The 27,500-nt window shown below is 46.3% G+C and overlaps 1 protein-coding gene across 1 annotated transcript in view; it reads right to left on the minus strand.

Moving 5' to 3' along the window:
• Nucleotides 1–27,500, minus strand: part of plcl1 (phospholipase C like 1 (inactive)) — a 79,211-nt gene that overhangs the window by 12,311 nt on the left and 39,400 nt on the right. The window contains exons 2-9 of the mRNA XM_023950517.1: nucleotides 11,948–12,022; nucleotides 11,475–11,762; nucleotides 11,118–11,408; nucleotides 9,802–10,193; nucleotides 7,460–8,564; nucleotides 7,199–7,375; nucleotides 3,091–3,453; nucleotides 28–231 (exon numbers count right to left, since the gene is read on the minus strand). Of these exons, the coding sequence (XP_023806285.1) occupies nucleotides 28–231; nucleotides 3,091–3,453; nucleotides 7,199–7,375; nucleotides 7,460–8,564; nucleotides 9,802–10,193; nucleotides 11,118–11,408; nucleotides 11,475–11,762; nucleotides 11,948–12,022 (2,895 nt within the window). The remainder of the gene's footprint in view (nucleotides 1–27; nucleotides 232–3,090; nucleotides 3,454–7,198; nucleotides 7,376–7,459; nucleotides 8,565–9,801; nucleotides 10,194–11,117; nucleotides 11,409–11,474; nucleotides 11,763–11,947; nucleotides 12,023–27,500) is intronic.

Below are 27,500 nucleotides of genomic sequence, written 5' to 3' on the forward strand. Positions count from 1 at the left end.
TGGTTCAGCAGGGATCCTCGTACTTACCGTGTCGTAGGCAGCCAGCACTTTCCGGGTGGCCTCTGGGAGGCTGATCAGTGGCTCCAAGCAGGGGTAGCCCTCCCTGAGCACCATTGTGGCCCCCATGTTGCCCTCTGGGCTCTGCAGCCGGGTGGCCAGGCTCTGGATGCACTGCTTCAGTTTGGCCACGGCGGGGAGCCCACACTGCTCTTTGAAAGTGGCGGTGGAGCTCTGGGGAGTTGAGGGAAGACACGGCTGACATGGCTGGCCCAGACAGGCATGATCTGCTGCTCACACAACAACATACACAACATACACATACACACTCCCACACATATAGACACACACACATTGTGAATGTGGTATTAGCTGCCTCTGTCAAGAATAAAAACCAGAATGGTACCCAGTTGATTGTGGTAAGTCAACGCTTAACGTAACATTTGGCAAAGCTGCCCCCCCCCCCCCCCCCCAGCAGCTGCATGTGTGACTCTGAGCTGCAGAGATTGGTCTAATCTAGATTATCTGAAGATCAAGCATAATGGGTCACCTTAGAGCACGGAGACAAGATTTATTCATGTTTGTTGAAAATACAGAATCAGAACCCACCTCCCCCACACCCCCCACATATGAGCATGGTCATAGGCAGAGTCTGACTGTGGCAGATGACCAAACACCTGGACTTGTGGAGGAGACATGTCAGGAAGATAAAGGGAAGGTGAGTGTGCAGATCCACATGGATGTTTGTGACGCGGAAAGCAAAGCCTGAGATTGAGACTCTGTGTTTTCACAGGCCTACCCAGCTGCATGACTGACAACCCCCCCCAGCCCCACCAGCCCCACCAGGCCCGCCTGCTCCACCTGACTAATCTAAGGATGCTGTGGGTGTGCTTCTGTCTGCCTGTTCTGAGATGGGTCATCTCCTCTTCTTCTTCAATCCTTCCTCTTTGGTAAAGCCTATGGTGAGGGTGAACCAGGGCAACTATGAGCCATTCTGCTCCTCATGCTGGCATTGACCTGAACTGCTGGTGGTGACACGCCTGTCATCTTGAGAAGTCCAGGTTTTTGTCTGTAAGAACGCTTTTGTAGAAAACCATAGCATTAATGGATATGAAGAGTGGTTCTACTGAAAGTCACAGATTTGTTTTTCTCTGGTCTTTAGCAGAAAAACAGCAAAGATGCTTGACTTGGATAAAAAAACAGAATCTCTGGTTTTACTCATCATTGGTGTATTTATCCAACAAAAAGAAGAATTTGCTGAAACAAAGAGCGCCATCTGGTTGGGGTTGTTCTGTTAAGGTCAGCCTGCCCCCATCTTCCAATGGATAGAGGTGAGAGCCAGACTGAACCGTGTGCTCTGACCAGATAGAAGAAGATAAAACCTGACAGGTCTAGTAGACCAGTGTTTTTCAACCAGTGTGCCGCGGCACACTAGTGTGCCGTGGGAGATGGTCAAGTGTGCCGTGGAAAATTGCCCTCATTAACTGATTTAACAACATTTTCCATCTCCAGGAAATCAGCTCTGTGTTCATCCAAACAGGCCCTGATAAAACACTAAGAAATTGGGAATATGAAAGATAGTTTTTTCTTTGTGTTTATTTGATTCTATTAAAGACATTTTGATAAGAATGACGGTACCGCGATTTAGCCGCAGCTTCAGCTGTGTTAGGAAAAGTTCCGCCCCTTTAACTGTCTCCACCAATCATTCTTGGGATCTTAATCACATGTCATCAGTCTGACCAATCAGAAGTGGTTAAAGTTTTCACTTCCTTGTTCTGAATTCTGCTGAAAAAGTCGCTGAGTTCTAAGAAAAATACCAGCTAAAGCTCTTCTTTAGCGGTGTAGTTTTCCACAGAATCCGGTGTCGGACCGTGGAACAAGTGAACAAAACAATGAAGCTCAGAGACGCTAGTCATTCTGCGTTCGGCGGATTATTTAACTACATCTCCCATGATGCATTGGGTTAAAGTGACAGTGTGAGCGTCTGGGCGCATGACTCTCTCCTCTTAACGTTGTGAAACCACAAATCAAACAGTTTTTAAATCTTTTAACTTAACTTTTATTACATCTTAAAAAACAGCTGCAGCTTCCAGCCTTTTCTGCCACAATTATCACAAAAAGGCATGTGAGATCATGGAGGGACTGTTGATCAATACAGACAGTTTCTCCTTCTTTTTTTTTTTAATGCCGGTGTGCCGCAGGATTTTTGTCAAGGTTGAAGTGTGCCGTGGCTTAAAAAAGGTTGAAAAACACTGCAGTAGACTATTTTAGTGCCAAGTTCAGTCTTCTGGTTGGTACTGCCCCTAATAATGTCCTCTGCGGTGGGAGTGTTGGACAGGGTAAAGGTCAGCATCTGTGCTTTTCTGATAAAATGAAGGGTTTGTGTGTGAACCTGACAGAGTTAAGAGAGCAGTGAAGCTCAGTGAAGGTTTGGCTTCAAATGTCAAATCACAAATACTGTGACGCTTGGCAGGTTTTAAAACCCAGGCTGGGATTTCCTCTGCTGTCACTCCACAACAGCAAAAAGGGATTTATCTGTGCACACCTTTAACCTGGAGAGAGCTGGAGGAAGGTTATTATTAGATATTATAAGATATTATTATTTTTGTAACATTAATATTATTAGTTTATAATATTAATATTAATATTATAGAGTCAGAATCTATTAAACTTTCCCAAAAATATTTCACTGGAGCAGGCAGCACGGCTCACCCAAAGCATCAATATGTGAGGCGGAGGGGGGAGGGGGGTTCTTACCCATGGGGCAGCTGTGGCGCAATAATAGGGCGGTAGACTCCTGATTGTAAGATTGCAGGTTTGATTCCTGCCTTGCACACCCATGTGTCAAAGTGTCCTTGCGTAAGACACTGACCCCACCTCACCACTGGGGAGGGATGTTGTCAGTGTTCGGCAGCGGAGCCCCCACCAGTGTGTGAGTAAGTAAATGGGTCTGTGACTGTAAAACGCTTTGGGCTTTGAAGGTAGAAAGCGCTATACAGGTAAACGCCATTTACCATATATCTATATTTGAGGAGTTGGGGTGACAATGGTCCTGCATGTGTGTGCATGTTTGTGTAGTGTGTGTGTTTGTACCTGGGCATTTTCCCGTAGGTCTGTCCCTTCCTTCAGGGGCCCGTTGGCCTGTTTGAAGACCTCATCCACCACCTTGATGCCTGTATGCCTCAGTGAGACGTACTCCCTCCCTCGGCGCCCGCCCCTCCTCACTGACAGCCCCTTCCGCTGAGCTTTCCCGCCGCCACGACGGTTGGTGATGACGATGTGGACAAACAAGCTAGAGTGGGGTAAAGGATCTCCCGCTAGACCAAGAAGGGGCACGTTCCGATACCCGGGCTGAAGGCATTCGAAGGCCACGCTGAACTGACCGATGAAGTCATCTCCAATATAGTCATCGTCCAGAACCACAAAGCGCAGCAAGGCCAGCTCCGGCATGTTGACCTGCACAGAGAGGGAGGGGTCAAACATCACAGTACATCATGATTATTGAGTTAGGTTTGTATTCTTCCTCATCTTTGAACAGCTCCCTCTAAGGGCATCACTGCCATCAATACGTCTCCTCTGTATCATCTTCCATCACATCAACCACCTTCAAGTCATCACCTTGTCTACATCCATACATTTCCTCTTTGGTCCTCTAAACGTCTTTCCCGGTAGCTCCATCCTCAGCATCATTTCATCATCATCATCATCACTGTTCTTCCTCCCAATCGTCTCCATCTGCTTCCCTGCTTTTATCTCCAAATCATCCACCATGATCTGTTCCTCTGATGTCCTCACTCCTCATCCGTCCTGGTCTCTTCCACAGAGAACCTCAGCATCTTCATCTCTGCTGCCTCCAGTCTCTGCATCACAGCCTCTAAACCAACAACATGGCTGCTCTCTCCACAGTCTTCCACGCCGTTCCCTGTGTTCACTCTTTGGTGACGCAATAAGATGAGAACATCTGTTTTACTGTCAAATTATGGCATAGTTCTTCAGAGATGTCCAAACATTTACACCCCCAGCTCAGCTGGCAGGTGATAGAGTTCACCCCCATGGACGAGAGGGTCATGTCCCTTCGCCTTAAGGTGGGGGCAGGACTCTGTCTGTCTCTGACAGCCTACAGATATTGTTTTTGGAATGCACAACTATGGGAATCGTAGGTTCAGTTCAGAGTACCCGGCCTTCTTGGTGTCTCTCACAGAGGGACCCAATGGGGAACTCCATTGTCCTCCAGGGGGACTACAGTGCCCACATGGGCAACAACAAGGGCACCTGGCAAGGTGAGATTGAAAGGAATGGCCTCCTTGATCTGAACCCGAGTGCTTTTTTGGTTGTTGGTCGTTTGTGCTCGTCGTAGTTTGTCCACAACTAACCCATGTGTGTCCATCAGTTCACGTGGCAAAAAGATGGACACAGGTGGCGAAAGAGGACGAGAAGTTTTTGAACCAAGTCTAAGTTAGTCTGCTTCTATTTTTCATTTTTACATTGAAGGGAATGAAGTTTAAACAATCCCTTCATGCACTTCACAGTACAGAAACCTTTACTGGAACTTCAGACCGTTTAGAAACCAGGATCAGGACCTGCTGGCTGAAAAACACCGTTTTATGAATCTTCACATGTTTTCAGACATGAAGAGCTCAGCTGTGAGACAGTTGACCTTCTTGCTCACACGTTGCACTAACTCCTGCATTAATGATCACCATGCAAAGACAGAGAGCTGCAGCCTGACGAGAGCCATGGAGACTTCAGAAAAGACAATTAAAAGACATCATGAAGCTGAATTTAACAGTGTTACCATTTTTCCTCACAACATCTTCCTCGCTGATCTGCTACACAAACCAAAGGGTTGGTGTTTTCATCTGAAGGGTCCCCCATTGGGACTTGAACCATGGGCCTTTTTGCTGTGAGGCAAGAGCGCTAACCACTGCACCACCATGCAGCCCACACAATGACCTTAAATGAAAGTGAGTTTTTTACTCAAAATGCAGTCGTATGATTCTGCTGAGATTTCAGGCGGAGGAACTTTTTGTGTCACTTTTTCCTCTGAGGCACAAACTGAACAAACCATCGTGTTCTGAAGGAACAGCAAAACATGGTTGTGCTTTCTGTATTACCGTTTATGAGACAGAAAAGTGGGACAGGATGATGGCATTACTGTCTCCTAGTTGCCTCTGTGTTAGTCTGATGTGGCGACATCCAGACCAGAGTTAAACCTGTTTGAGTTTGCAGGTCATGATGCCATGAGGACTGTCCCAGCCTGACCAGCACAGGTGAGAAGATGCTCGTGCTCTTTGTAATCACGCCCACAGTTCTCAGAAGCTGGCGCTGCACGCCTTCCTTCAGGGCTCCTGGCAGCGTAAAGTCAGCTGTCTTTGTTTTGAGTGCACTCCTGCGTGACACACTCCGATTTCTGGGTGTGGACGGTTCTTCTTTGTGTCGGCTGCAGAACAAAGCCTTCTGGTTCCTCCCTGCACCTCGGGTTACCAGGACAGCAGTATGAGGGCAGCAGAATCCGGGCTGTGGGTCTGCTCCTGCAGCACACAAACACTGTGGAGACCAACCTGTGCACAGGTGAGGATGAAGCCCGCCTCCAACCATGACTCAGCAGGCAGAAACACACACACAGTGGGAACAGCACAAATCCACATGTGGAGCTGCAGAAATCCAGCTCAGTGTGGATTTTCCTCCATCGGGATAAATCCACAACCTTCATTTTGTTTGCAGCTCCGTCCTGCACCAACCGCCAGTTTCAGCTCTGAGCTAGTTTATGTCCTCCAGGTCCTAGGGACCACTGCCGGACAGTTGTCCTGTTTGTGTGGACATGCTAAAAACTCAAGGCCTGGTGTAAAATTCTCAACAGATAATATCTGTCTTCCTTTCCTCTTTGGCTGAAGTTCAGCTTCAAATGCAGCATTTTTATGTTTTGGAGCATCTCCTCCTCTGAAATGGGAGTCTGGGAGGTTTCCTGTTAGGAACACAACAAAGAATCAGATTTGTGTTCCAAATCTAAACCACATTCAGTGTGCACTGGGATTATTAAAGGCCTGCCCTCAAGTTATGTAAAAAGCTTAACAGAAACACTTTATAATGCCTGCTTAGACACAAACCTCTATACAGAACTTTTATTTTGCAGGTTAGAAATGAAAAGTACCGTCCGTGGAACCGTCCTTTGCTCTGTCAGAAAGCTGCAGCACATTCAGAACAGAAATAAAAGCAGAAGAAATCTTCCTTTCTCCTGTTCTCAGATCCTCATGTCAGGATCCTGGTCTGCTCCCACTCCCACCGCCGGACCATCTTCACACCTGCCATCTATCAGCCCCTTTATCTGGGCTCCTCACCCTTCAGCCGACGTCAGTCCATCTGCTTCCTGCTGTAGAGTACTGACTCCTGCTAAGCTCTCAAGTCAAGCCTTATGCCAAATGCCAATTTCTACCTAAACGCTTACCAACTCTGGGTTTTGCCCCTTCAGGAATTGCTACCAGCTTCACCTCCACCATTGGCCACCAATTGTCATCCATCGGGACACCAAGCAAGGCTCCACTCTTCAATCTTCACCTCTTCCAGCACCTCATCCATCCGCCATCCATCCAAGCCACGGGCCTCTCAAACGAGGACCCTCCACCACCACTGGAACTAAATAAAAGACTATTATTTCATCCACCTACGGGTCTGTCCTGCTTCTGGATCCAGCCCCATTCTACATGTCACCTTACACTGATACCAGATCCATACCGAACTGTTCTAACGCACTGCTGGTAGTTTCCTTTAATAGTGTGGAACCCCAACAAACCAGCAGGACTGAGATCTGCAGGAAATACCCAGCTGGTAGAACTGAGTCAGAACCTTCTCCCAAAATAGACTTTATTTAAATGTTCTTTGCTGTGATAGTTATGGCATCAGAGAACACAAATAAATGAGAACTGTGTCTCCAGTTTAGGAAGCTAAAAGCCTCAAAGCAGCAAAAGCATTTCCCTGTGAGACATGAGGGACAATCGGGGGGTTTTGTGGTCTCAGATGGATCTTGGCCCAGTTTCAGAAATCAGACTGAATGTGGATGATTCAAATCTGGGATCCTACACTTCTCTGGAATTTCCAGAAAGTGCAAAGTGTTCATAGTTTTCATCATGGTTGTCTGGCTGCACCACCTGCAGATGGTGGGGGGGTCTCAGCAGGACCGCTACCCGGCACACACACAGCTTACTTGAAACTCAAAGGTCTCATCGAACATGGGGTCGTCCTGGTTCTGTGCAGCCGTGCGTGTCCGCTGTTCGGCGCAGTCGGCTGGAACTCCGTGCAGCTCCAGAACCACATACGGGTCGATGACCTCCCCTTTGGCCCCCGATCCCTGAGGCTTGGGAAGATTGTGGGCACTGATCACCTGCAGAGTGGAACAGAGAGCAGGTTCATCCCGTGACCTGTAGCCACCCGGAGGATTTCGCTTCAGGAAGCAGAGCTGGCGCACCTTGATGCGCAGGGTTTGCGGTGGGACCCCCGGCACGCAGCCGTGCGTGTGGGCACTGAAGTACGACACCTCGTCCCTCATGACGGCCGGGCGGAGAACGTAACCACAGCCCCCGTTCTGAGAGAAGCGACCTCGGTGAAGGTCCAGCATGGCGCCGGGTGTCTGCTGGTTCAAGGCCACGAGCTGGACCCCCCCTTTCCAATATCCCTGGGGGTTAGGGTTGCTGGAGTCCAGACGCACTGAGCTGGGCCGCACCCGGGTCAGGGTACGCTTGGTGAACATAACGAGCTCCTCTGGGCTCTCGCTTGTTAGCCGCCCCGCCTCTCCTTCCCCCAGGGAGCACATGGTCCAGTAAGGCAGCTCTGGGGGGAGCGGAGAGCCAGGAGACACGGGGCTGCTGGGGGGGGACTGTTGCTGGGCCTTCTTGTATCCGGCTCTTTGAGTGTAGAAGCTGCGGCTGCCGGTCCGAGCCACCGCCACCAGGTCTGAAAGCTCTTTGTGGAGACGGAGCTTTCTCGGCTGAGAAGGGGGAGGGACTACCAAGACCACGCCCAGCTCCTCCTCACCAGGTATAGTCATTCTTCTTCCTGCTAGGGGTCCCCCTCCTCCTATCTCCTCCTCCTCCTCAGACACCTCCCCGTCCGAGCCCTCGTGCTCTGGAGGGAGCTTCTTTGCCACCAACAGGATCCGTCCCTTCAGCTGCTCAGGAGACGGCAAAGTTATGGCCCGACCCCCCAGGCCCACTGACAGGCCCTCTGGAGTGTAGAGACGAGAACCGAAGACTTTCTTCAGGTGGTGCGCCATGGTGCACTGCTGGGATGGGGAGCAGCGCTGGCACAGATACAGCAGCAGCGGGTACTGAGAGGTCAGGAAGGCGTATTTGTTGACCACCTCCAGTGCGGAGCGGATGGTGACGGGGGCATGGTGGGGGTGGTGTCGGGAAATGTCAGGCCCGTAGTTCACCCCCAGCAGAGGTTCTCCCTCAGGGCCGTCGGTCACTCCCAGCTCCAGGCATCGGCAGCCGGACTGCAGGGCTCTGATCAGACCCCCTAAGTCTGCTCGGCCGTGGACCTGGTCGTCCAGCAGGTAGGAACGGTAGGAGGTGCTGAGGGGAGAAGCACACAACAGTCACTCCTCCCTATCGTCTGTCAAACACCAGGCTCACTGTCATGTCTGCATCCTGATTGGCTCCTGAGGATTGCGTGCGTCCCCTGTGGTTCAGCACCTCTGAATGGAGGCTCAGTGGTCATGAGGACGATGCTCCACAGACGCGCCGTCACTTTTACGTTCCTCGGTTAACAGACGCAGTCTAAGGTGATCACGATGGAAGGATCCAAAAGGATCAACCGGTTAAACCAGGTTAACTAAATTATTCTTATTGGAACCTGGTTTCAGATTTATATAACAGCGAGACAGAATCAGCTCTGGTACATTTAGTCCTGATACGACCCAAGTCCAATCTTTGCTTGGTTGAGGTCTGCTCCTGGTCTGGTCCTGGTCGGGTTTCCTGCTTGGTCCAATGGAGTTACTAGAGCAAACCGATTGTAAACTGGTCAGCTAAACACAGACGCTTTGGCCTTTCTGTGACCTTTGCTCTTTTAAAGACCCTGTATGAACCAACAGGGGTTAATCATTTTCCTCCAATATAGGAAGCATAAAAAGGGAGACATTTCTTTCTTCAGGAGATTTTACCTGGACTGACTCTCCTGACTGAAAGAAAAGGATCCTGCATCCTCGTCAGCGGCGTCAGGAAAGTCACTTGTTCATCTGTGCTCGCATCAAGCGTAATTCTCTGGTGTGTATCAGCTGACACTTCTGTGCCGTGTGATGCTGATGTTAACAGTGGGTGAAGTCAATAATAGTCATTTTCATAGATTCCCCAAAGGGAAAATCGAATCGATATGAGCGTTTTACAACAACTATTTATGAATTCACTGTGTTCTGATGATGGTTTATTAAAAAAATACATTTTAACACTTTTTTTCACAACAATTGTGGTCTATATTCGCCAATCTAGTGAGCAGCGATGCACACTGGTTTTTCACAGAAGTTCTTCAGGACACTGGATTCTGGATTTGCAGATCCGGACAGCATTACAAAATGCCTAACGCCCTATAGAGTGCATTATGTAGTGAGTGGTGAAGGGATTTGGACACAGCCACAGAGTCGTCATGGCAACATCATCTGTGTCCTCCATGTAGCGATGAGGCGAACCTTTTTTGACTGGAGCTCAGCTTTAAGAACATACGTCACATGCAGCTAGCAGAAAATTTGACGCACGTCAACTCAGAGGCAGAGGCTGATAAAATGCCACATGAATGTGTGGAGGGAGTGTTAATCACCTGATGTAGTAATGGCACAGAGGCAGGTTCATGTCCTGGCAAACGGCTAGCTGCTCCGGGTCCAGTAGCTGGCACTCCGGTGACTGCAGGTAGCGTGCAAACCCGTCAACCCCCAGCAGCCCCCGCTCCCTGCCCTGGGCGGAGGGCTCGTAGCGCTTGAGGAGGTCCCAGCAGCCCTCGGTCGTGGCCAAAGACAAACCCTGCTCTGTCTCCAAGAAGAGCCGCAGGTCCTGTGGGTCCAAGCACTCGCGGTCCTGGGACAGCTGCACCAGCAGGAAGTAGACATCAGGACGGGTGCAAAGTTCACAGAAGGCCTCCTGGAACTCCTCCAGAGTAACATGCGAGGTCAGCTTCTCCTTGCTGCGCTGGATCTCCTTAAAGCGCAGACGAACCTGGAAACATTTGTTCAGTGACAGAAAAGAGGGAAAGCATGCAGCATCATCCTCCTGCAGGAATGCAACGGAAATGTGAAAACAAAAGGATCATCATGTCTGCCCCGGCATGAAGGAGGCCTCCTCTGATAGCATCTGGGCTCAAATATGTTCCTGTTCAGAGTAAAGAAAGCAGCTTTCCATAACTCCAGAGTGAATCTGCAACCAAACCAGAAAGTCTGTGCAGCTGACAGATCAGCACCATCACTGCCATCAGACGGCTCTGAAGTTTTATTTCTCACACTGACGGACTTTCAAGCTAAACACATCAAGTCCTAAAGCCACTAGTGGGCGCCAGAGAGGCAGATTTGAGCTGGAAACAAGACATTAAAAAATAGAAAAAGGGAAAGCATGAACGATGAGTTCAGGGAGCAACGCCAGGATTTACTTTGAACTGCTCAGCTTTGACAGTGAACGGCGTACGGAGTGTTTACAACTACAATTACCAGAAGGTTCCCTGTTCCATGGATGTGGCGCCTCCTGTCATTTAACACTACCTATTCTACACGGTCCGGGTAATTACTGTATTCTGATTGGCTGCTGGGTGTGCATTAAAAAGTGATAACGCACGCCTAAAAAAGAAGATCCGGTCACATAGCTTAAATGTTCTGTATCACTGCGCTGACTTCTTTAAACTAACTTTATCTTCATCATCTTCATTAAGCGTTACTTCATTTGTCATCACTTGAACAGAAAATATTTGCTGAAACAGGAATTTTCAAAAGCCAACAATCCTGTTTGGTTTTTGATTCAAACATGGGTTTGAACACTTTGCCTTGCTTCACTTTGAGGGTTTCATATTTCCTCTTCAGCTCCTCTGACATCAGACATGTATGCATGCCAAACATCTGCAGCATTATGAATAGAATACCCCCCCTCACTGACCTTTGCCTCCCTGATGCCTGGACACAGTTTGCAGATGGTGGCGACCGCCACGTCCTCCGACACGATGCCGTAGCCGTCTTCATCCACCTCTGCAAACTCCGTCTTCAGCCAGTCGCTCCTCATCTTGCTTCCCAAGCTCCCTTCCACTGCCGCGATACCCCCGTCACCGGGGCCTCCTTCCAGGCTCCCTACTCCAGCCCCTCCAATTATTGAGGGGTGGGCCAGCAGGTAACGCAGACCTGTCACCCAGATGTTGGCAACATCTGCCGACAAGGCAACTAGGTCTAGAGACTGCAGGGAACAGGGGGTTTTAGATGACGCTTGCTGAGTCCTGCCCTGCAGTGGGTCCCTCCTCACCTGGTAGTCGTCCCCATGAATGATGGAGAAGGCCGCCTCCTCGGGAAGGTGTTCGAACAAGGGGCCGTTGTGGAGGAAGGTCTCCGTGCTCTTCCCAGTGCGCACCTCTCGCATGCTGGACACATCCAGCCGGGCCCGGTCCCCATCCTTCTTGGACGGCTCCCAGCGCAGGCAGCTCAGGTCTGGATCCAGCATGTAGAACCTGCAGTAGACCCTGGAGCTGGGCCGGATCTTCTTCAGCTCACATCCCCCCTGCATGAAGGCCAAGCAGTCGGCTGCGCTGCTCACCTGCAACAGAGGAGCAGCAGACTTAGCATCTGCGTGCATGTCCGTCTGCATGTCCGTCTGTATGTCCGTCTGCTTGTCCGTCTGCTTCACCCCAAACACACAGCAGAACCTGGGAGGACTGACATGAGTTTCTCCAAACGGTTCCACAGACTCACTGACACCAAAGCAAGGATTTGGAAATGAACCTTTTTCTCTGAGGGCATGCTGCTGAAGGACACCGTCTTCTTCCTGCCTCCGCCCACCTTCTGCGCTGAGGGATCCTGGGAACACAGACACAAACTGCATCAGAAGAATCAATTTCAACTAACCGGAAGAAGCAGCATCAGTACAGCCGTCCAGAACGAGACAGGACGTTTGAGGGGAACATAGTCGTCTCTGGATGCAAACAGGAAACCTGAAAGGTTTCAAATTGCATTCATCAATGCTATTTCTACACCCCCTCATTCCTTTTCAGGGTCACGGGGTTGCTTGAGCCTATCCCACCTCCTGTAGGGTGAAGGTAGGGCAAACCCTGGGTAGTTTTTCAGTCCCTCACAGTCTGACTTTATCGCAGAAGACCTAAGGGAGTGGGCTGCCCTTGACAATGGGTGGGGTAGAGCCTCGGTGGGGGGAGCTCATGTGGAGGAGAGTTTGGAATTCCCAAAGCCAAATGTGAACAGGTTCATGCTGATGGAGTGCAAATGCGGAGCTTGGAGAAACCCAAGGCAAACAGCAGGATTCATCTGCTGCTCCTCCTGAAGTCTCAGAGAAGCCGTTTGAGGCCTGCAGGAGGACGGAGCCTCACAGCTCTGCCGTTTACTCTCCACAGAAAGCTGCTCTGATGTGGTCACACATCCAGAGAAGAACAACCAAACAGATTCATGAGAACGCTGCTGCATTTCCACATTCAAAGGTGAGGTTTGGATTCTGGAGGATTTCCAGGAAGATGTTCTCCTCCCTCTACCCTCCTCTCAGTCCACTCACAAATGACTGTTTCTTTCTAACACGCTCATGTAACAATCTGAAAGTTGAATGATCCCAGTCCATGGTAACTGTTGGGATCTTCCACAGGGGTTCCTGGATGATTCCCATCTGGGTGTATAGTGGAATTTCCCGCTCATGGTGTTTCTCTGGTGTGTGACGTCCACACACCTGGGTACCGCTAAGCCTGCTGGGATATCAGCATCCTGTCTGAGGCTATGTTTAGACCCTGACGGATTGATGGCTTGCTGTTTGTGCTGAGTGCAAGGCGGGGGGGGGGGGCATGAGCCCCTCCTCTAGCTCCCTCCATCAGCTTCTGACGTCCTGAGGCTGCTGTCAGGTTTCGGTGAAGCATCTCTGTTCTGCCGGCTGAGGCCTGAAGCAGGTACATCAACATGCAGCACAAATCCAGCAGAGCGCTGATGCAGGAGGCAGCTCAGAACCTCAGGACACACTAAACAAGTCCAGAAACATGGATGGAGCCTTTCCAGATTTCCAAAACGAAACAAGGATCTCTGAGAATGGCAGCCGGTGGAATAGAGGGGAGTTGACCTGCGGTATACTGGCCACCTGTCCGGGGTGAACTGTTGCTGGGTTGGTGTGCTCTGAAGAGTGATGGATGGACACTAAACAGGAGTTGCTGGTGGTGCCGGTGGGAGTGGGAAGCCCAGAGAATCTCAGCTTGTCCCTGCAGCTTCAACATGGCAGAACTGTTTTCCTGCAGATCCCACAGTTCTTCTGGTTCTTTCAAACTAAAGCTGTCAAAGCAGAGCCAGTCATGCTGCAATCAAACCAGGGGCATGCTGCCCGTTGAACCACAGCTCGGTGGGATTCCAGCAGCCTCAGCTTCCCTGCATCCCTGCTGTTAAAGGATGGATGATCCAGAGCATAAAAGGTTCAGAACAAATAAAGAAGCTGGGTAGAACTTCCATACATTGTAGTGGTCAGGTTTCAGGCTGGAACTACCGTATTTTCTGGACTATAAGTCGCTGCGGAGTATAAGTCGCACCAGCCCAAAAATGCATTATAAAGTAGAAAAAAACACAGATAAGTCACACTGGATTATAAGTCGCATTTTGACGTGAAATTTATTTGACAAAATCTGAGACCAAGATATAATAACTCATATGACACAATCATAGCATAGTTTATCTCATAATTTCACAGTAATTCTTTCTCAGATTTATTTATTCCTTTCATGAAGCATCATTGGCCAACTAATACTCTGTTTTCATCCTGTATTTGTAGAAACAGTTTTCATTTTTATTGCATTTCTGAATCTATGAAATCATTGGAAAATAGAATATTATGTTGTTAGCCTTCAAGATCTTACTGTAAAAAAAAGGTTTGCTGATTCTCTGAGTCACTTAACATCCTCTGAACACTTAAGACACCTCATACATCAAATTGACCCAGGAACATCATCTCTGTTCCTCACAGATGAACATAACAGGAGGGTTAACAATGTATTTATTTCAATTTATTTCTAATATAAGTCGCTGCGGAGTATAAGTCGCACCCCTTGCCAAACTATGAAAAAAAGGGCGACTTGTAGTCCGGAAAATACGGTATATAGAATGTTTTCAGTAAAGTTCCACTTCTATATTTTTATATTTCCAAAGCATTCTTTCAATTATGATGATGCCGAATTTAGCCAAAATGATAAACCTGTGTTGTTTTCTAGGACATAGTTTCTGCAGAGCAGTGAGAGAGTTGTGGGCGGGACGTAAGTCTTCCCTTGTTTCCTATCATCTTTTTGTTTACCCGCTCTCCCACTAGCTTACCGCCCCTAACCCCCCAAACTAACATTAGCGGTGCAACAGAAATGGCAGCAACATCAGAACCATCCATCCGTCCAGTTCTGGTCCAGATTCCAGCTCAGACCAGGAAAACAAAGACCTTCATGGATCTGCAGGTAGGTGATCAGAAAGGGGCGGAGCTTGGAGACTGTGATCTGCTGATAGTAGCTCCTACGTCACACCAACAAGCTTTTTCAAACTGTCTTTTTTCATCTGCTTCTGATTTACAATGATTTAAAAATATACCGGTACTCAGAAATGCTATTTTAATCTTTATTTTGTCCTCCGAACGAAAAAGGCTACTAGAACGTGTTAAAACACCAAAAACACCATTTTCATTGGAGTGGGTGTTTAAGTGAAGGATGAGGCTCAGAGACAAAAGATTTGCTGAATCGTATTCATTTATTTTGCACAAAAAAGATCCTCAGGAAAAGAGGAGGAGCTGGCTTTCTCTGTAGGACAGAAATGAATTCTGGGAGCAGAAACCGTGATCACTGCCCTGCTTCGGCCGGATGTTTGGCTTTGTCTGCAGAAGTGTCTGTCATAGAGCAGTGAGGGGGGGTGGACACACAAGCGCTGAAGAAGCAGGTCAGCGGATGTTCAGGTGGATGCTCAGGCTGTCACAGACTCTCTAGGCTGTAGCTGACTAATCTGCAGGGAGAACATGTATGTTCCTCTCATCCCTGTCACATGTCAGAGGCCGTCCAGGAAACTACAGCCTCTTCCTCCTAAAGCTCCTAATGCAGAGTTCTGGCCTAGAAAAAGGCAGTAATCGGGTATAATCCAAAGCTTGTTTTAAGCTTTCTAGATCAAAATTTTGAATTCTTCTCATCGCTCGCAGGAGCTCGGAAAAAAAACAATGAATTCTCACAGACAGAGAGAGAAGCTGCAGGATTAACCAACGAGAACAAGTCTGACATAAAAGGATGGATGGATGGATGGATGGATGGATGGATGGATGGATGGATGCATGGGTGGATGGAAGGATGGATGGATGGATGGACGGATGGATGGATGGATGGATGGATGGATGGATGGACGGATGGATGGATGGATGGATGGATGGATGGATGGATGGATATATGGATGGGTGGATGGATGGATATATGGATGGGTGGATGGATGGATATATGGATGGATGGATGGATGGATGGATGGATGGATGGATGGATGGATGGATGGATGGATGGATGGATGGATGGATATATGGATGGATGGATGGATATATGGATGGGTGGATGGATGGATATATGGATGGGTGGATGGATGGATGGATGGATGGATGGATGGATGCATGGATGGATGCATGGGTGGATGGAAGGATGGATGGATGGATGGACGGATGGATGGATGGATGGATACATGGATGGATGGATGGATATATGGATGGATGGATGGATGGATGGATGGATGGATGGATGGATGGATGGATGGATGGATGGATGGATATATGGATGGATGGATGGATGGATGGATGGATGGATGGATGGATGGATGGATGGATGGATGGATATATGGATGGGTGGATGGATGGATATATGGATGGGTGGATGGATGGATATATGGATGGATGGATGGATGGATGGATGGATGGATGGATGGATGGATGGATGGATGGATGGATGGATGGATATATGGATGGATGGATGGATATATGGATGGATGGATGGATGGATGGATGCATGGATGGATGGATGGATGGATGGATGGATGGATGGATGGATGGATGGATGGATGGATGGATGGATGGATGGATGGATGGATGGATATATGGATGGATGGATGGATATATGGATGGATGGATGGATGGATGGATGGATGCATGGATGGATGGATGGATGGATGGATGGATGGATGGATGGATGGATGGATGGATGGATGGATGCATGGATGCATGGATGGATGGATGGATGGATGGATGGATGGATATATGGATGGATGGATGGATGGATGGATGGATGGATATATGGATGGATGGATGGATATATGGATGGATGGATGGATGGATGGATGCATGGATGGATGGATGGATGGATATATGGATGGATGGATGGATGGATGGATGGATGCATGGATGCATGGATGGATGGATGGATGGATGGATGGATGGATATATGGATGGATGGATGGATGGATGGATATATGGATGGATGGATGGATATATGGATGGATGGATGGATGGATGGATGCATGGATGGATGGATGGATGGATGGATGGATGGATGGATGGATGGATGGATGGAGACATGGATGGATGGATATATGGATGGATGGATGGATATATGGATGGATGGATGGATGGATGGATGGATATATGGATGGATGGATGGATATATGGATGGATGGATGGATGGATATATGGATGGATGGATGGATACATGGATGGATGGATGGATATATGGATGGATGGATGGATACATGGATGGATGGATGGATGGATATATGGATGGATGGATATATGGATGGATGGATGGATATATGGATGGATGGATGGATATATGGATGGATGGATGGATATATGGATGGATGGATGGATATATGGATGGATGGATGGATATATGGATGGATGGATGGATATATGGATGGATGGATGGATATATGGATGGATGGATGGATGGATGGATGGATGGATGGATGGATATATGGATGGATGGATGGATATATGGATGGATGGATGGATGGATATGGATGGATGGATGGATGGATATATGGATGGATGGATGGATATATGGATGGATGGATGGATATATGGATGGATGGATGGATATATGGATGGATGGATGGATATATGGATGGATGGATGGATATATGGATGGATGGATGGATGGATGGATGGATGGATGGATGGATGGATGGATGGATGGATGGATGGATGGATGGATGGATGGATGGATGGAGACATGGATGGATGGATATATGGATGGATGGATGGATATATGGATGGATGGATGGATGGATGGATGGATGGATATATGGATGGATGGATGGATATATGGATGGATGGATGGATGGATGGATATGGATGGATGGATATGGATGGATGGATGGATACATGGATGGATGGATGGATATATGGATGGATGGATGGATATATGGATGGATGGATGGATATATGGATGGATGGATGGATATATGGATGGATGGATGGATATATGGATGGATGGATGGATATATGGATGGATGGATACATGGATGGATGGATGGATATATGGATAGATGGATGGATATATGGATGGATATATGGATGGATGGATGGATGGATGGATGGATGGATGGATATATGGATGGATGGATGGATACATGGATGGATGGATGGATACATGGATGGATGGATGGATATATGGATGGATGGATGGATATATGGATGGATGGATGGATGGATGGATGGATGGATGGATACATGGATGGATGGATGGATGGATATATGGATGGATGGATGGATGGATATATGGATGGATGGATGGATGGATGGATGCATGGATGGATGGATAGATGGATGGATGGATACATGGATGGATGGATGGAGACATGGATGGATGGATGGATATATGGATGGATGGATGGATGGATGGATGGATGGATGGATGGATGGATGGATGGATGGATGGATGGATGGATGGATGGATGGAGCAAAGTTCTGACTGCAGGAAGTGGTGCTCATGGAGATTCAGAGGAGTTTAAATCCACTGATTGGTCATTTGTGAGGAAGTGACCAACAAACACCTGTTTGTTTTCACAATCCTGTGTGTAAATACACAATATTTCTGTTTTTTCCTTTTTGTGCAAGTCCTAAATGCACCAGTTTTCTCCAGCTTCATGTCCTGAACATTGTTTTCTGTTCGATGTTGCTTTTCAACGTGACGGATTCACTACAAAGTTCATCTTCAGCACAGACTGAACTGTTGTACGTCTGACGTTTTGCGACTGTAGTTTAAAATTTGCAGTTTGTGTTCACAGTTTAGAGAAAAGGAGAGCAGCTTTCAAGAAAAGTCTCTTAACAATCTAGAAAAACTGAAAGAGCAATGAAGCTCACAGGACCCAAACCTGCCCCCACCATAATCCAGACCCAATCTGATCTCATGATCCAGCTAATAATCCTGTTGCTGATAAGAGATTACAACAATAGATTATTGTCTGTCTGTCCACATGCACTAATCCAGAGGCAGACTGAACTCCGCTGTTCCTCAGCTCTGCGTCAACGGAACAGGACAAGTTCTGGTTTCCCTCAGGAAATCTCCCTGACCCGATGGCTTTGGTCCTGATCCATCACCTGATTTCAGAGTATGGGTTGAACAAAGCCGAACCCCCCCACACAGCTGGGAGTATTATCATGAAGCCAGCTGGAAAGGGTTTGACTTTCTCGTGGTTCTGGAAGTGTTCTGGATGAGGCCAGCTGAAAAGTCCAAAACAGGCGATCAGTTTTAAAACTGAGTCACCAGGATGCGGCTTCCAGAACCAGACCCTCATCCACCCCGCAGTAGAGTCCATGCCGGCCTCCATACAGACAGACAGACGTCATCCAGAAGCCTTCAGGGTCCACTGAGGCAGCAGACCCGGATGACGGCACAGTCCTGCACCCGTCCAAACCCAGACGTGACACGAGGATGGACCCAGAGTCAAACATTTACGCTGTTCAAGTGGTTTTCATACTGGCATGATGGAATGCTTGTAGTGCCCTGGAGCAAGGCATCAAAGCTGTTGGGATGTGAACGCTCCAACTGAAACAGAAAAAGAGACTAAGACTTGGAGGCAGCAGAGACAGAACAGAATGACTGGTGAGCAGCCGTGATCTTGATCCTTCACTGATATTTCTGAGGGATTTCCTGATCAGGTATCCTGATCACGGAGAGGCTGCTGATGGGGAAGACAGACACGGAGGATTACTCCCCAGGGAGGCTGGGTCCCATTTCATCTGCTGATCATAAATTTACCGTGGAATTCCAGCAATACGCCTGCTGTAGAGTCACGTCTTTACATTTCAGTGATTCCACTGCAAACATGTTCTGCACACAGGAGTGTCAAAGTAAAGGAGCTGGAATTCTAAATGATGACAAGAGACTGGAAGAAGACACCCCCACCCCCCCTCCATGTTCACAGTTGGAAATCCATCCATAATCTGTATTGAATAAAATGTCACACTTATATTAAAGATAATGAGGAACTGTTAAAAAAGACCCCTCAAGCTCAGACTGATATATTAAATAGCCAGATTAGGCCACGCCTAGGGGTGTGACCATAACCACATCACCGCATCACCGCACTCTTGGTTTTTAAAGTTCTGCATATGGTGCATGATTGGAACTCTAATCAACACACTAACCCTTGTGCTATCCTATGACCCCCCCCCCCCGTCCATTGACGTGTTCTCCCTACCAAGACAAAGGTGGATAAAGGTGGAAAGATTTCATGTAATCCATGGACACCAGTGAAGATCACAAATCATTGAAGAAAAAAGGTTCAGAGCACTGTCTAGTGGGTCTAGATGACCCAACTCCCAATGGTAAAGTGCCTAGGATAGCACAAGGGTTACACACATTCGTCTTTGCTAATAATTTACATTTTCTAGTCCTGTCTTCAGACTTCAAGGGTTTCTGGGGGAAACATTTTATTACTGTTCTCCTTCACTCCCTCTACACACACAAAAATTTACTGCGTTCTAATTATTTATTTCCATTGTAGTCATTTCCATTACAAGCTCTGTGCGTTCTTGAGACACGGCTGCACACCGAAGGATTTTGTGTTGGGGGGGGGGGGGGTTATTACTGTTCTCCTTCACTCTGTAACACCAAACATGACCTGTTAGATTTCCATGAATATCACTACATGTTTTGTTTGGGAACTATTTTGTGCAGCGTAAAGTTACGTGTCTGTATAAACAAAGGCGGAGCCTCCTGCCCCGCGTTCTTCATGGGTTTCAGGCTTCATGGCTACCAGAAAGGTGACAAAGTGTCTGCAGTCTGTTTATTACTGAGCAATATATAATATTCTGAGAAGATGTCTGTACCAGAGAGCACAGGTGAAGCCTCACATGCAGCTAGAGAATCAACATGCACCCCCAACACACGTGTATGTGTGCTCCTTCCTCACACACACGCACACAGTCATTCTAAACCACCTATGGTATATAGTTAGATATATTAGTTAGATAAGTGTAGTTAGTTGTTACTGTTATTTCTTAATAAAGAATACTGCGTTGTAATTGTATTCATTTGCGACGCGGCAGCCGGGGGATTTTGTGTTGGGGGGGGGGGGTGCAGATAACCGCCACGCCGTGCCTCCTGCTGGTTCATCACCGCGGTGATCAAAAATCCCACAACATAACAGCTCTAGTCACGCCAACTTTCAGAAGTCTTCCCTGAGTTATGTTAGGAAATGAAAACTGTGGACCCACTTTTGCTTCTGCACCGCTATGGACCAGCAGAAACTTTGTTCTATCAGGAACTCTGTTCTATCAGAAACTCTGTTCTATCAGAAACTCTACTCTATCAGAAACTCTGTTCTATCAGAAACTCTGTTCTATCAGAAACTCTACTCTATCAGAAACTCTGTTCTATCAGAAACTCTGTTCTATCAGAAACTCTGTTCTATCAGAAACTCTACTCTATCATAAACTCTGTTCTATCAGAAACTCTGTTCTATCAGAAACTCTACTCTATCAGAAACTCTGTTCTATCAGAAACTCTGTTCTATCAGAAACTCTGTTCTATCAGAAACTCTGCTTTATCAGAAACTCTGCTCTATCAGAAACTCTACTCTATCAGAAACTCTGCTCTATCAGAAACTCTGCTCTATCAGAAACTCTGTTCTATCAGAAACTCTGTTCTATCAGAAACTCTGCTTTATCAGAAACTCTGCTCTATCAGAAACTCTGCTTTATCAGAAACTCTGTTCTATCAGAAACTCTGTTCTATCGGAAATTCTGCTTTATCAGAAATTCTGCTTTATCAGAAACTCTGCTTTATAAGAATCTCTGTTCTATCAGAAACTCTGCTCTATCAGAAACTCTACTCTATCAGAAACTCTGTTCTATCAGAAACTCTGCTTTATAAGAATCTCTGGTTTATCAGAAACTCTGCTCTATTAGAAACTTTGTTCTATCAGAAACTCTGCTTTATCAGAAACTCTGCTCTATTAGAAACTTTGTTCTATCAGAAACTCTGCTTTATCAGAAACTCTGCTCTATCAGAAACTCTGCTCTATCAGAAACTCTGTTCTATCAGAAACTCTGTTCTATCAGAAACTCTGCTTTATCAGAAACTCTGCTATATCAGAAACTCTGCTTTATCAGAAACTCTGTTCTATCAGAAACTCTGTTCTATCGGAAATTCTGCTTTATCAGAAATTCTGCTTTATCAGAAACTCTGCTTTATAAGAATCTCTGTTCTATCAGAAACTCTGCTCTATCAGAAACTCTACTCTATCAGAAACTTTGTTCTATCAGAAACTCTGCTTTATCAGAAACTCTGCTCTATCAGAAACTTTGCTCTATCAGAAATTCTGCTTTATCAAAAACTCTGTTCTATCAGAAACTTTGTTCTATCAGAAACTCTGCTTTATAAGAATCTCTGGTTTATCAGAAACTCTGCTCTATCAGAAACTCTACTCTATCAGAAACTCTGTTCTATCAGAAACTCTGCTTTATAAGAATCTCTGGTTTATCAGAAACTCTGCTCTATTAGAAACTTTGTTCTATCAGAAACTCTGCTTTATCAGAAACTCTGCTCTATCAGAAACTTTGCTCTATCAGAAATTCTGCTTTATCAGAAACTCTGTTCTATCAGAAACTTTGCTCTATCAGAAATTCTGCTTTATCAGAAACTCTGTTCTATCAGAAACTCTGTTCTATCAGAAACTCTGCTTTATAAGAATCTCTGGTTTATCAGAAACTCTGCTCTATTAGAAACTTTGTTCTATCAGAAACTCTGCTTTATCAGATCTCTGCTCTATCAGAAACTTTGCTCTATCAGAAATTCTGCTTTATCAGAAACTCTGTTCTATCAGAAACTTTGCTCTATCAGAAATTCTGCTTTATCAGAAACTCTGTTCTATCAGAAACTCTGTTCTATCAGAAATTCTGCTTTATCAGAAACTCTGCTCTATTATAATCTCTACTTTATCAGAAACTCTGCTCTATCATAAACTCTGTTCTATCAGAAACTCTGTTCTATCAGAAACTCTGCTTTATAAGAATTTCTGGTTTATCAGAAACTCTGCTTTATCAGAAACTCTGTTCTATCAGAAACTCTGTTCTATCAGAAACTCTGTTCTATCAGAAACTCTGTTCTTTTAGAAACTCTGCTTTATCAGAAACTCTGCTCTATCAGAAACTCTGTTCTATCAGAAACTCTACTCTATCAGAAAATCTGTTCTATCAAAAACTCTGCTCTATAAAAATCTCTGTTCTATCAGAAAATCTGCTCTATCAGAATCTCTGGTTTATCAGAAACTCTGCTTTATCAGAAACTCTGTTCTATCAGAAACTCTGTTCTATCAGAAACTCTGTTCTTTTAGAAACTCTGCTTTATCAGAAACTCTGCTCTATCAGAAACTCTGTTCTATCAGAAACTCTACTCTATCAGAATCTCTGGTTTATCAGAAACTCTGCTCTATCAGAAACTCTGTTCTATCAGAAACTCTACTCTATCAGAAAATCTGTTCTATCAAAAACTCTGCTCTATAAAAATCTCTGTTCTATCAGAAAATCTGCTCTATCAGAATCTCTGGTTTATCAGAAACTCTGCTCTATCAGAAACTCTGTTTTATCAAAAACTTTGCTCTATAAAAATCTCTGTTCTATCAGAAAATCTGCTCTATCAGAATCTCTGGTTTATCAGAAACTCTGTGTCCGAACATTGAAGAAAATGGTGTCATATTTCCGTTTTGAGTAGAATGGTGCCACACGACTGCAGCAGCAGCTCTGTACAGCCGACCAAACCAGATCATTGGATTCCAATTGACACGTTTATGAGCAGAGAAAAACTGCTCAAACACTGAGGACATGGGGAGAGCCCTTCTAGCCCCCCCATCTGTCTGAACTGATTCATCTCTGATTCCTCCCCCATGCCCAAGTCCCACCAGTTGGGTTCTCCACACGGTAATCACATTCCTACTTCCTCCTCCACACCCTTCATCCTTGTCCTTTCCCATCAGTCATGTTTCTTTGCCAAACCCCCACCTCCCACCCCCACCAAAGCCATCAGAGGGGCTTGTGGGATTGTAACCTTGTGAAGTCTTGATCCGGGGCGAAAGCACACTTCCAAGTTGAGAGGACACCAGTTATGTAAGAGCTTAAAGCCCCTCTGAGGGGGTGGCTCATGTCTGCAGCGTCCCCATACGAGTCCACATGGAGATACAAACAAACGCCTCAGGCAAGGCGCTGGCGGCTAAAAGAGGGCGGAGAGAAAAGATGAAGGATTAATGAGGGACACAGTTCAGATGGAAGGACATCCAGATTGTCTCATTTAGAACCAAGTATCCTCAGATTCCTTCAGTGTTCTTGGGAGAAACTCAGCATTGATCCTCCTCCAAACACGGCGAGCTGCGTTCATGACAAAGAGGTTCATTTTGGTTTCACCTGATCACATGACCTTCTCCCAATCCTCCTCTGGATCATCCAGGTGGTCTCTGGAGCTCTGCAGGATTTGAATCCTTGCATCTATACATGTGTTACCATGGTAACCTTTGCTACTGTAGTACAATGTGGTTCCACCTCTCTTCAGCTCATTGACCAGGTTCCCCGTGTAGATCTGGGCTGTTTGCTTAACGTTCTCTACACCATTTGTTCCATCAGGTGAGATCTTTGTTGGAGCTGACTGCTGATTGTGTGGACAGGTGTCTTTATACACATAACAAGTCCAAACAGGTGACATTAATACAGGCAACCAGTGGAGGGGGTCAAGTCCCACTCCGATCGTCTTTTTAACTATTTTCAAAGCATTTAGTGGTCTTTAAATGATCATTATGCTGTTTTCTAGGACATAGTTTCTGCAGAGCTGCAGGAGTTCATTAGAAATTCACCTCTAAGCTTTGGTGTGAGAAAACTGAAGTACTTCCCATACTGACTACAGCCATACCTGCAGCAGTCAATCTTCCACTGTAAACAATGAGGGCTTGGGATGTATGGATGACGGCTGGTTAACTCTGAGACTATTGATTGCAATTCTGCATAAAAAAGATTCACAGTTTAGAGGCTTCTGTCTAATAAAAGTACAACACAGAAATGGGGAGATCTGATGGCCGACCACAGACATGGCAACCTCTCAGCACGCAGTCTGTCTTCCAGAAGAAGTCCATATGCAGGATAAGACTCTGATGTTACGTATATTGTAGTCAAAGGGATCACATGCTTCAGAGCAAAGCCACATCATATTTCCAATATGTTGATGATTGTAAACATCTACAACAGCAACGTGACTGATGTGTAGAAACTGAGCACAAGCTTCCATTCAGAAACTCCACACTGAAGGCTCTCAGCCAGAATTTGAACCGGAGCCTCCTTGCTTTGAGGCAAGAGCGCTGATCACTGTGCCACCATGCCGCCCTGCATAAGTAGATCATGTATTTTTCATGCAGTGAATCTGCATGAGTCACAGTTTTAATACTATCATGCATATTCACTGTATTATCCAGATTTCCCCTTCCAGATATTGTAGGGTAGTTAAGATAAAAATAAAACTTCAGGCCAGAGAGAGTTTTCCTCATTAAAGAGTCACTTGATGGAATTCCGTGTTCAAAGACACAGTCAGACCTGCCACACCTCTTCATTGTTTTGGAATCGATCAGTGCATCCCACCTGCCTGAATGACAAGGCCATGAGGTCAGAAGGTTGTGTTGTCAGGAAAGCCAGTGTGACTAAAATCTGTCAATGCTGTAATTACACACCCTGAGAAACGACTGCATGATGATCACATAATGATATCTGCCACAGACAGAACCTACAGCAGGGTTTGAAAACCCTTTTGGTTCAGAGGAAAGACAGTTGAAACTGTTTAGATTCAAGAGTAACCAGAAACGACCCAAAATATTCATCAGGTCCTGCAGCTGCTGCTGTTTGGACACAAGGTGGTCTTTATCTAAACCAGCTGAAGCCATTATGTCAATGAAACACTCTGAATCACTGAACCACTACATGAAACACTCTGAAGCACCGAACCACTACATGAAACACTCTGAAGCACCGAACCACTACATGAAACACTCTGAAGCACCGAACCACTACATGAAACACTATGAAGCACTGAACCACTACATGAAACACTCTGAAGCACCGAACCACTACATGAAACACTATGAAGCACTGAACCACTACATGAAACTCTATGAAGCACTGAAGCACTACATGAAACACTATGAAGCACTGAACCACTACATGAAACTCTATGAAGCACTGAAGCACTACATGAAACACTATGAAGCACTGAAGCACTACATGAAACACTTTGAAGCACTGAAGCACTACATGAAACACTATGAAGCACTGAACCACTATATGAAACACTCTGAAGCACCGAACCACTACATGAAACACTCTGAAGCACCGAACCACTACATGAAACACTATGAAGCACTGAACCACTACATGAAACACTATGAAGCACTGAACCACTACATGAAACTCTATGAAGCACTGAAGCACTACATGAAACACTATGAAGCACTGAACCACCACATGAAACACTATGAAGCACTGAACCACTACATGAAACACTATGAAGCACTGAAGCACTACATGAAACACTATGAAGCACTGAAGCACTACATGAAACACTACGAAGCACTGAACCACTACATGAAACACTCTGAAGCACCAAACCACTACATGAAACACTATGAAGCACTGAACCACTACATGAAACTCTATGAAGCACTGAACCACTACATGAAACACTATGAAGCACTGAACCACTACATGAAACTCTATGAAGCACTGAAGCACTACATGAAACACTATGAAGCACTGAACCACCACATGAAACACTATGAAGCACTGAACCACTACATGAAACTCTATGAAGCACTGAACCACCACATGAAACACTATGAAGCACTGAAGCACTACATGAAACTCTATGAAGCACTGAAGCACTACATGAAACACTATGAAGCACTGAAGCACTACATGAAACACTCTGAAGCACCGAACCACTACATGAAACTCTATGAAGCACTGAACCACCACATGAAACACCTCCATCCATCCATGATCACGAAGTTGCTGGAGCCTATCTCAGCCACTGTTGAACTAAGGCGCACTTCAGCCTGGGTGGTTCAGGTCGTTACAGCCTTAAAACCCTTGAAAACTGTAAAACTTTAAACCAGAAACATATTAAACTAAACACATCAGAAACCAGAAATACTTTGTATCAGGAACAGCTGAAACCAGAAACTCTTTAACAGCGACTCACTATTTTATTCAAGGTCATGAGGATGCTGAAGCCTTGCTCAACAACTGGGGAGGGAAGGTAGGGCACACCTGGGACAGTTCACCTGTCCATCACAGTCCCACACAAAAACCATGCACATCTAAGGGACAATGTAGTCACTAGTCAACCTATGAAGCATGTTTCTGGACATGTGCTGAGGGACAGAAGACATGCATGAGGGGAACACGCAAACCCTAAAACAAAGAACAGAACAGAACCAGAACCATCTTTCTGTGAGGCAAGAGTTCTAACCACCACACCATGTAGAGCCCCCTCCTCTGGAGATCTCCAGCTTCTCTTTGCTTTCCGTGCATAGTGGTCCTGTCAGACTGGAGTAGCTGGAACGCGGATGTCCACATGCGTGACTCCTGACAGACACAGACGGAATGAACTGGGCCCATGCTGTGACAGCGTGCACGTGCACACACAGAACGTGCACGTGCTGCTTTGCTTTTATTTACAACATGATGTCAGCTGCTGCCTAGCAACAGCTGGTGAGGGGCACAGATGGATAATGACATAAATTGGTCTCAATCGTGGTTTTTTGTCCTAAACAA

This window comes from Oryzias latipes, chromosome 21, assembly GCF_002234675.1.
Source record: "Oryzias latipes chromosome 21, ASM223467v1".
Taxonomy (NCBI): domain Eukaryota; kingdom Metazoa; phylum Chordata; class Actinopteri; order Beloniformes; family Adrianichthyidae; genus Oryzias; species Oryzias latipes.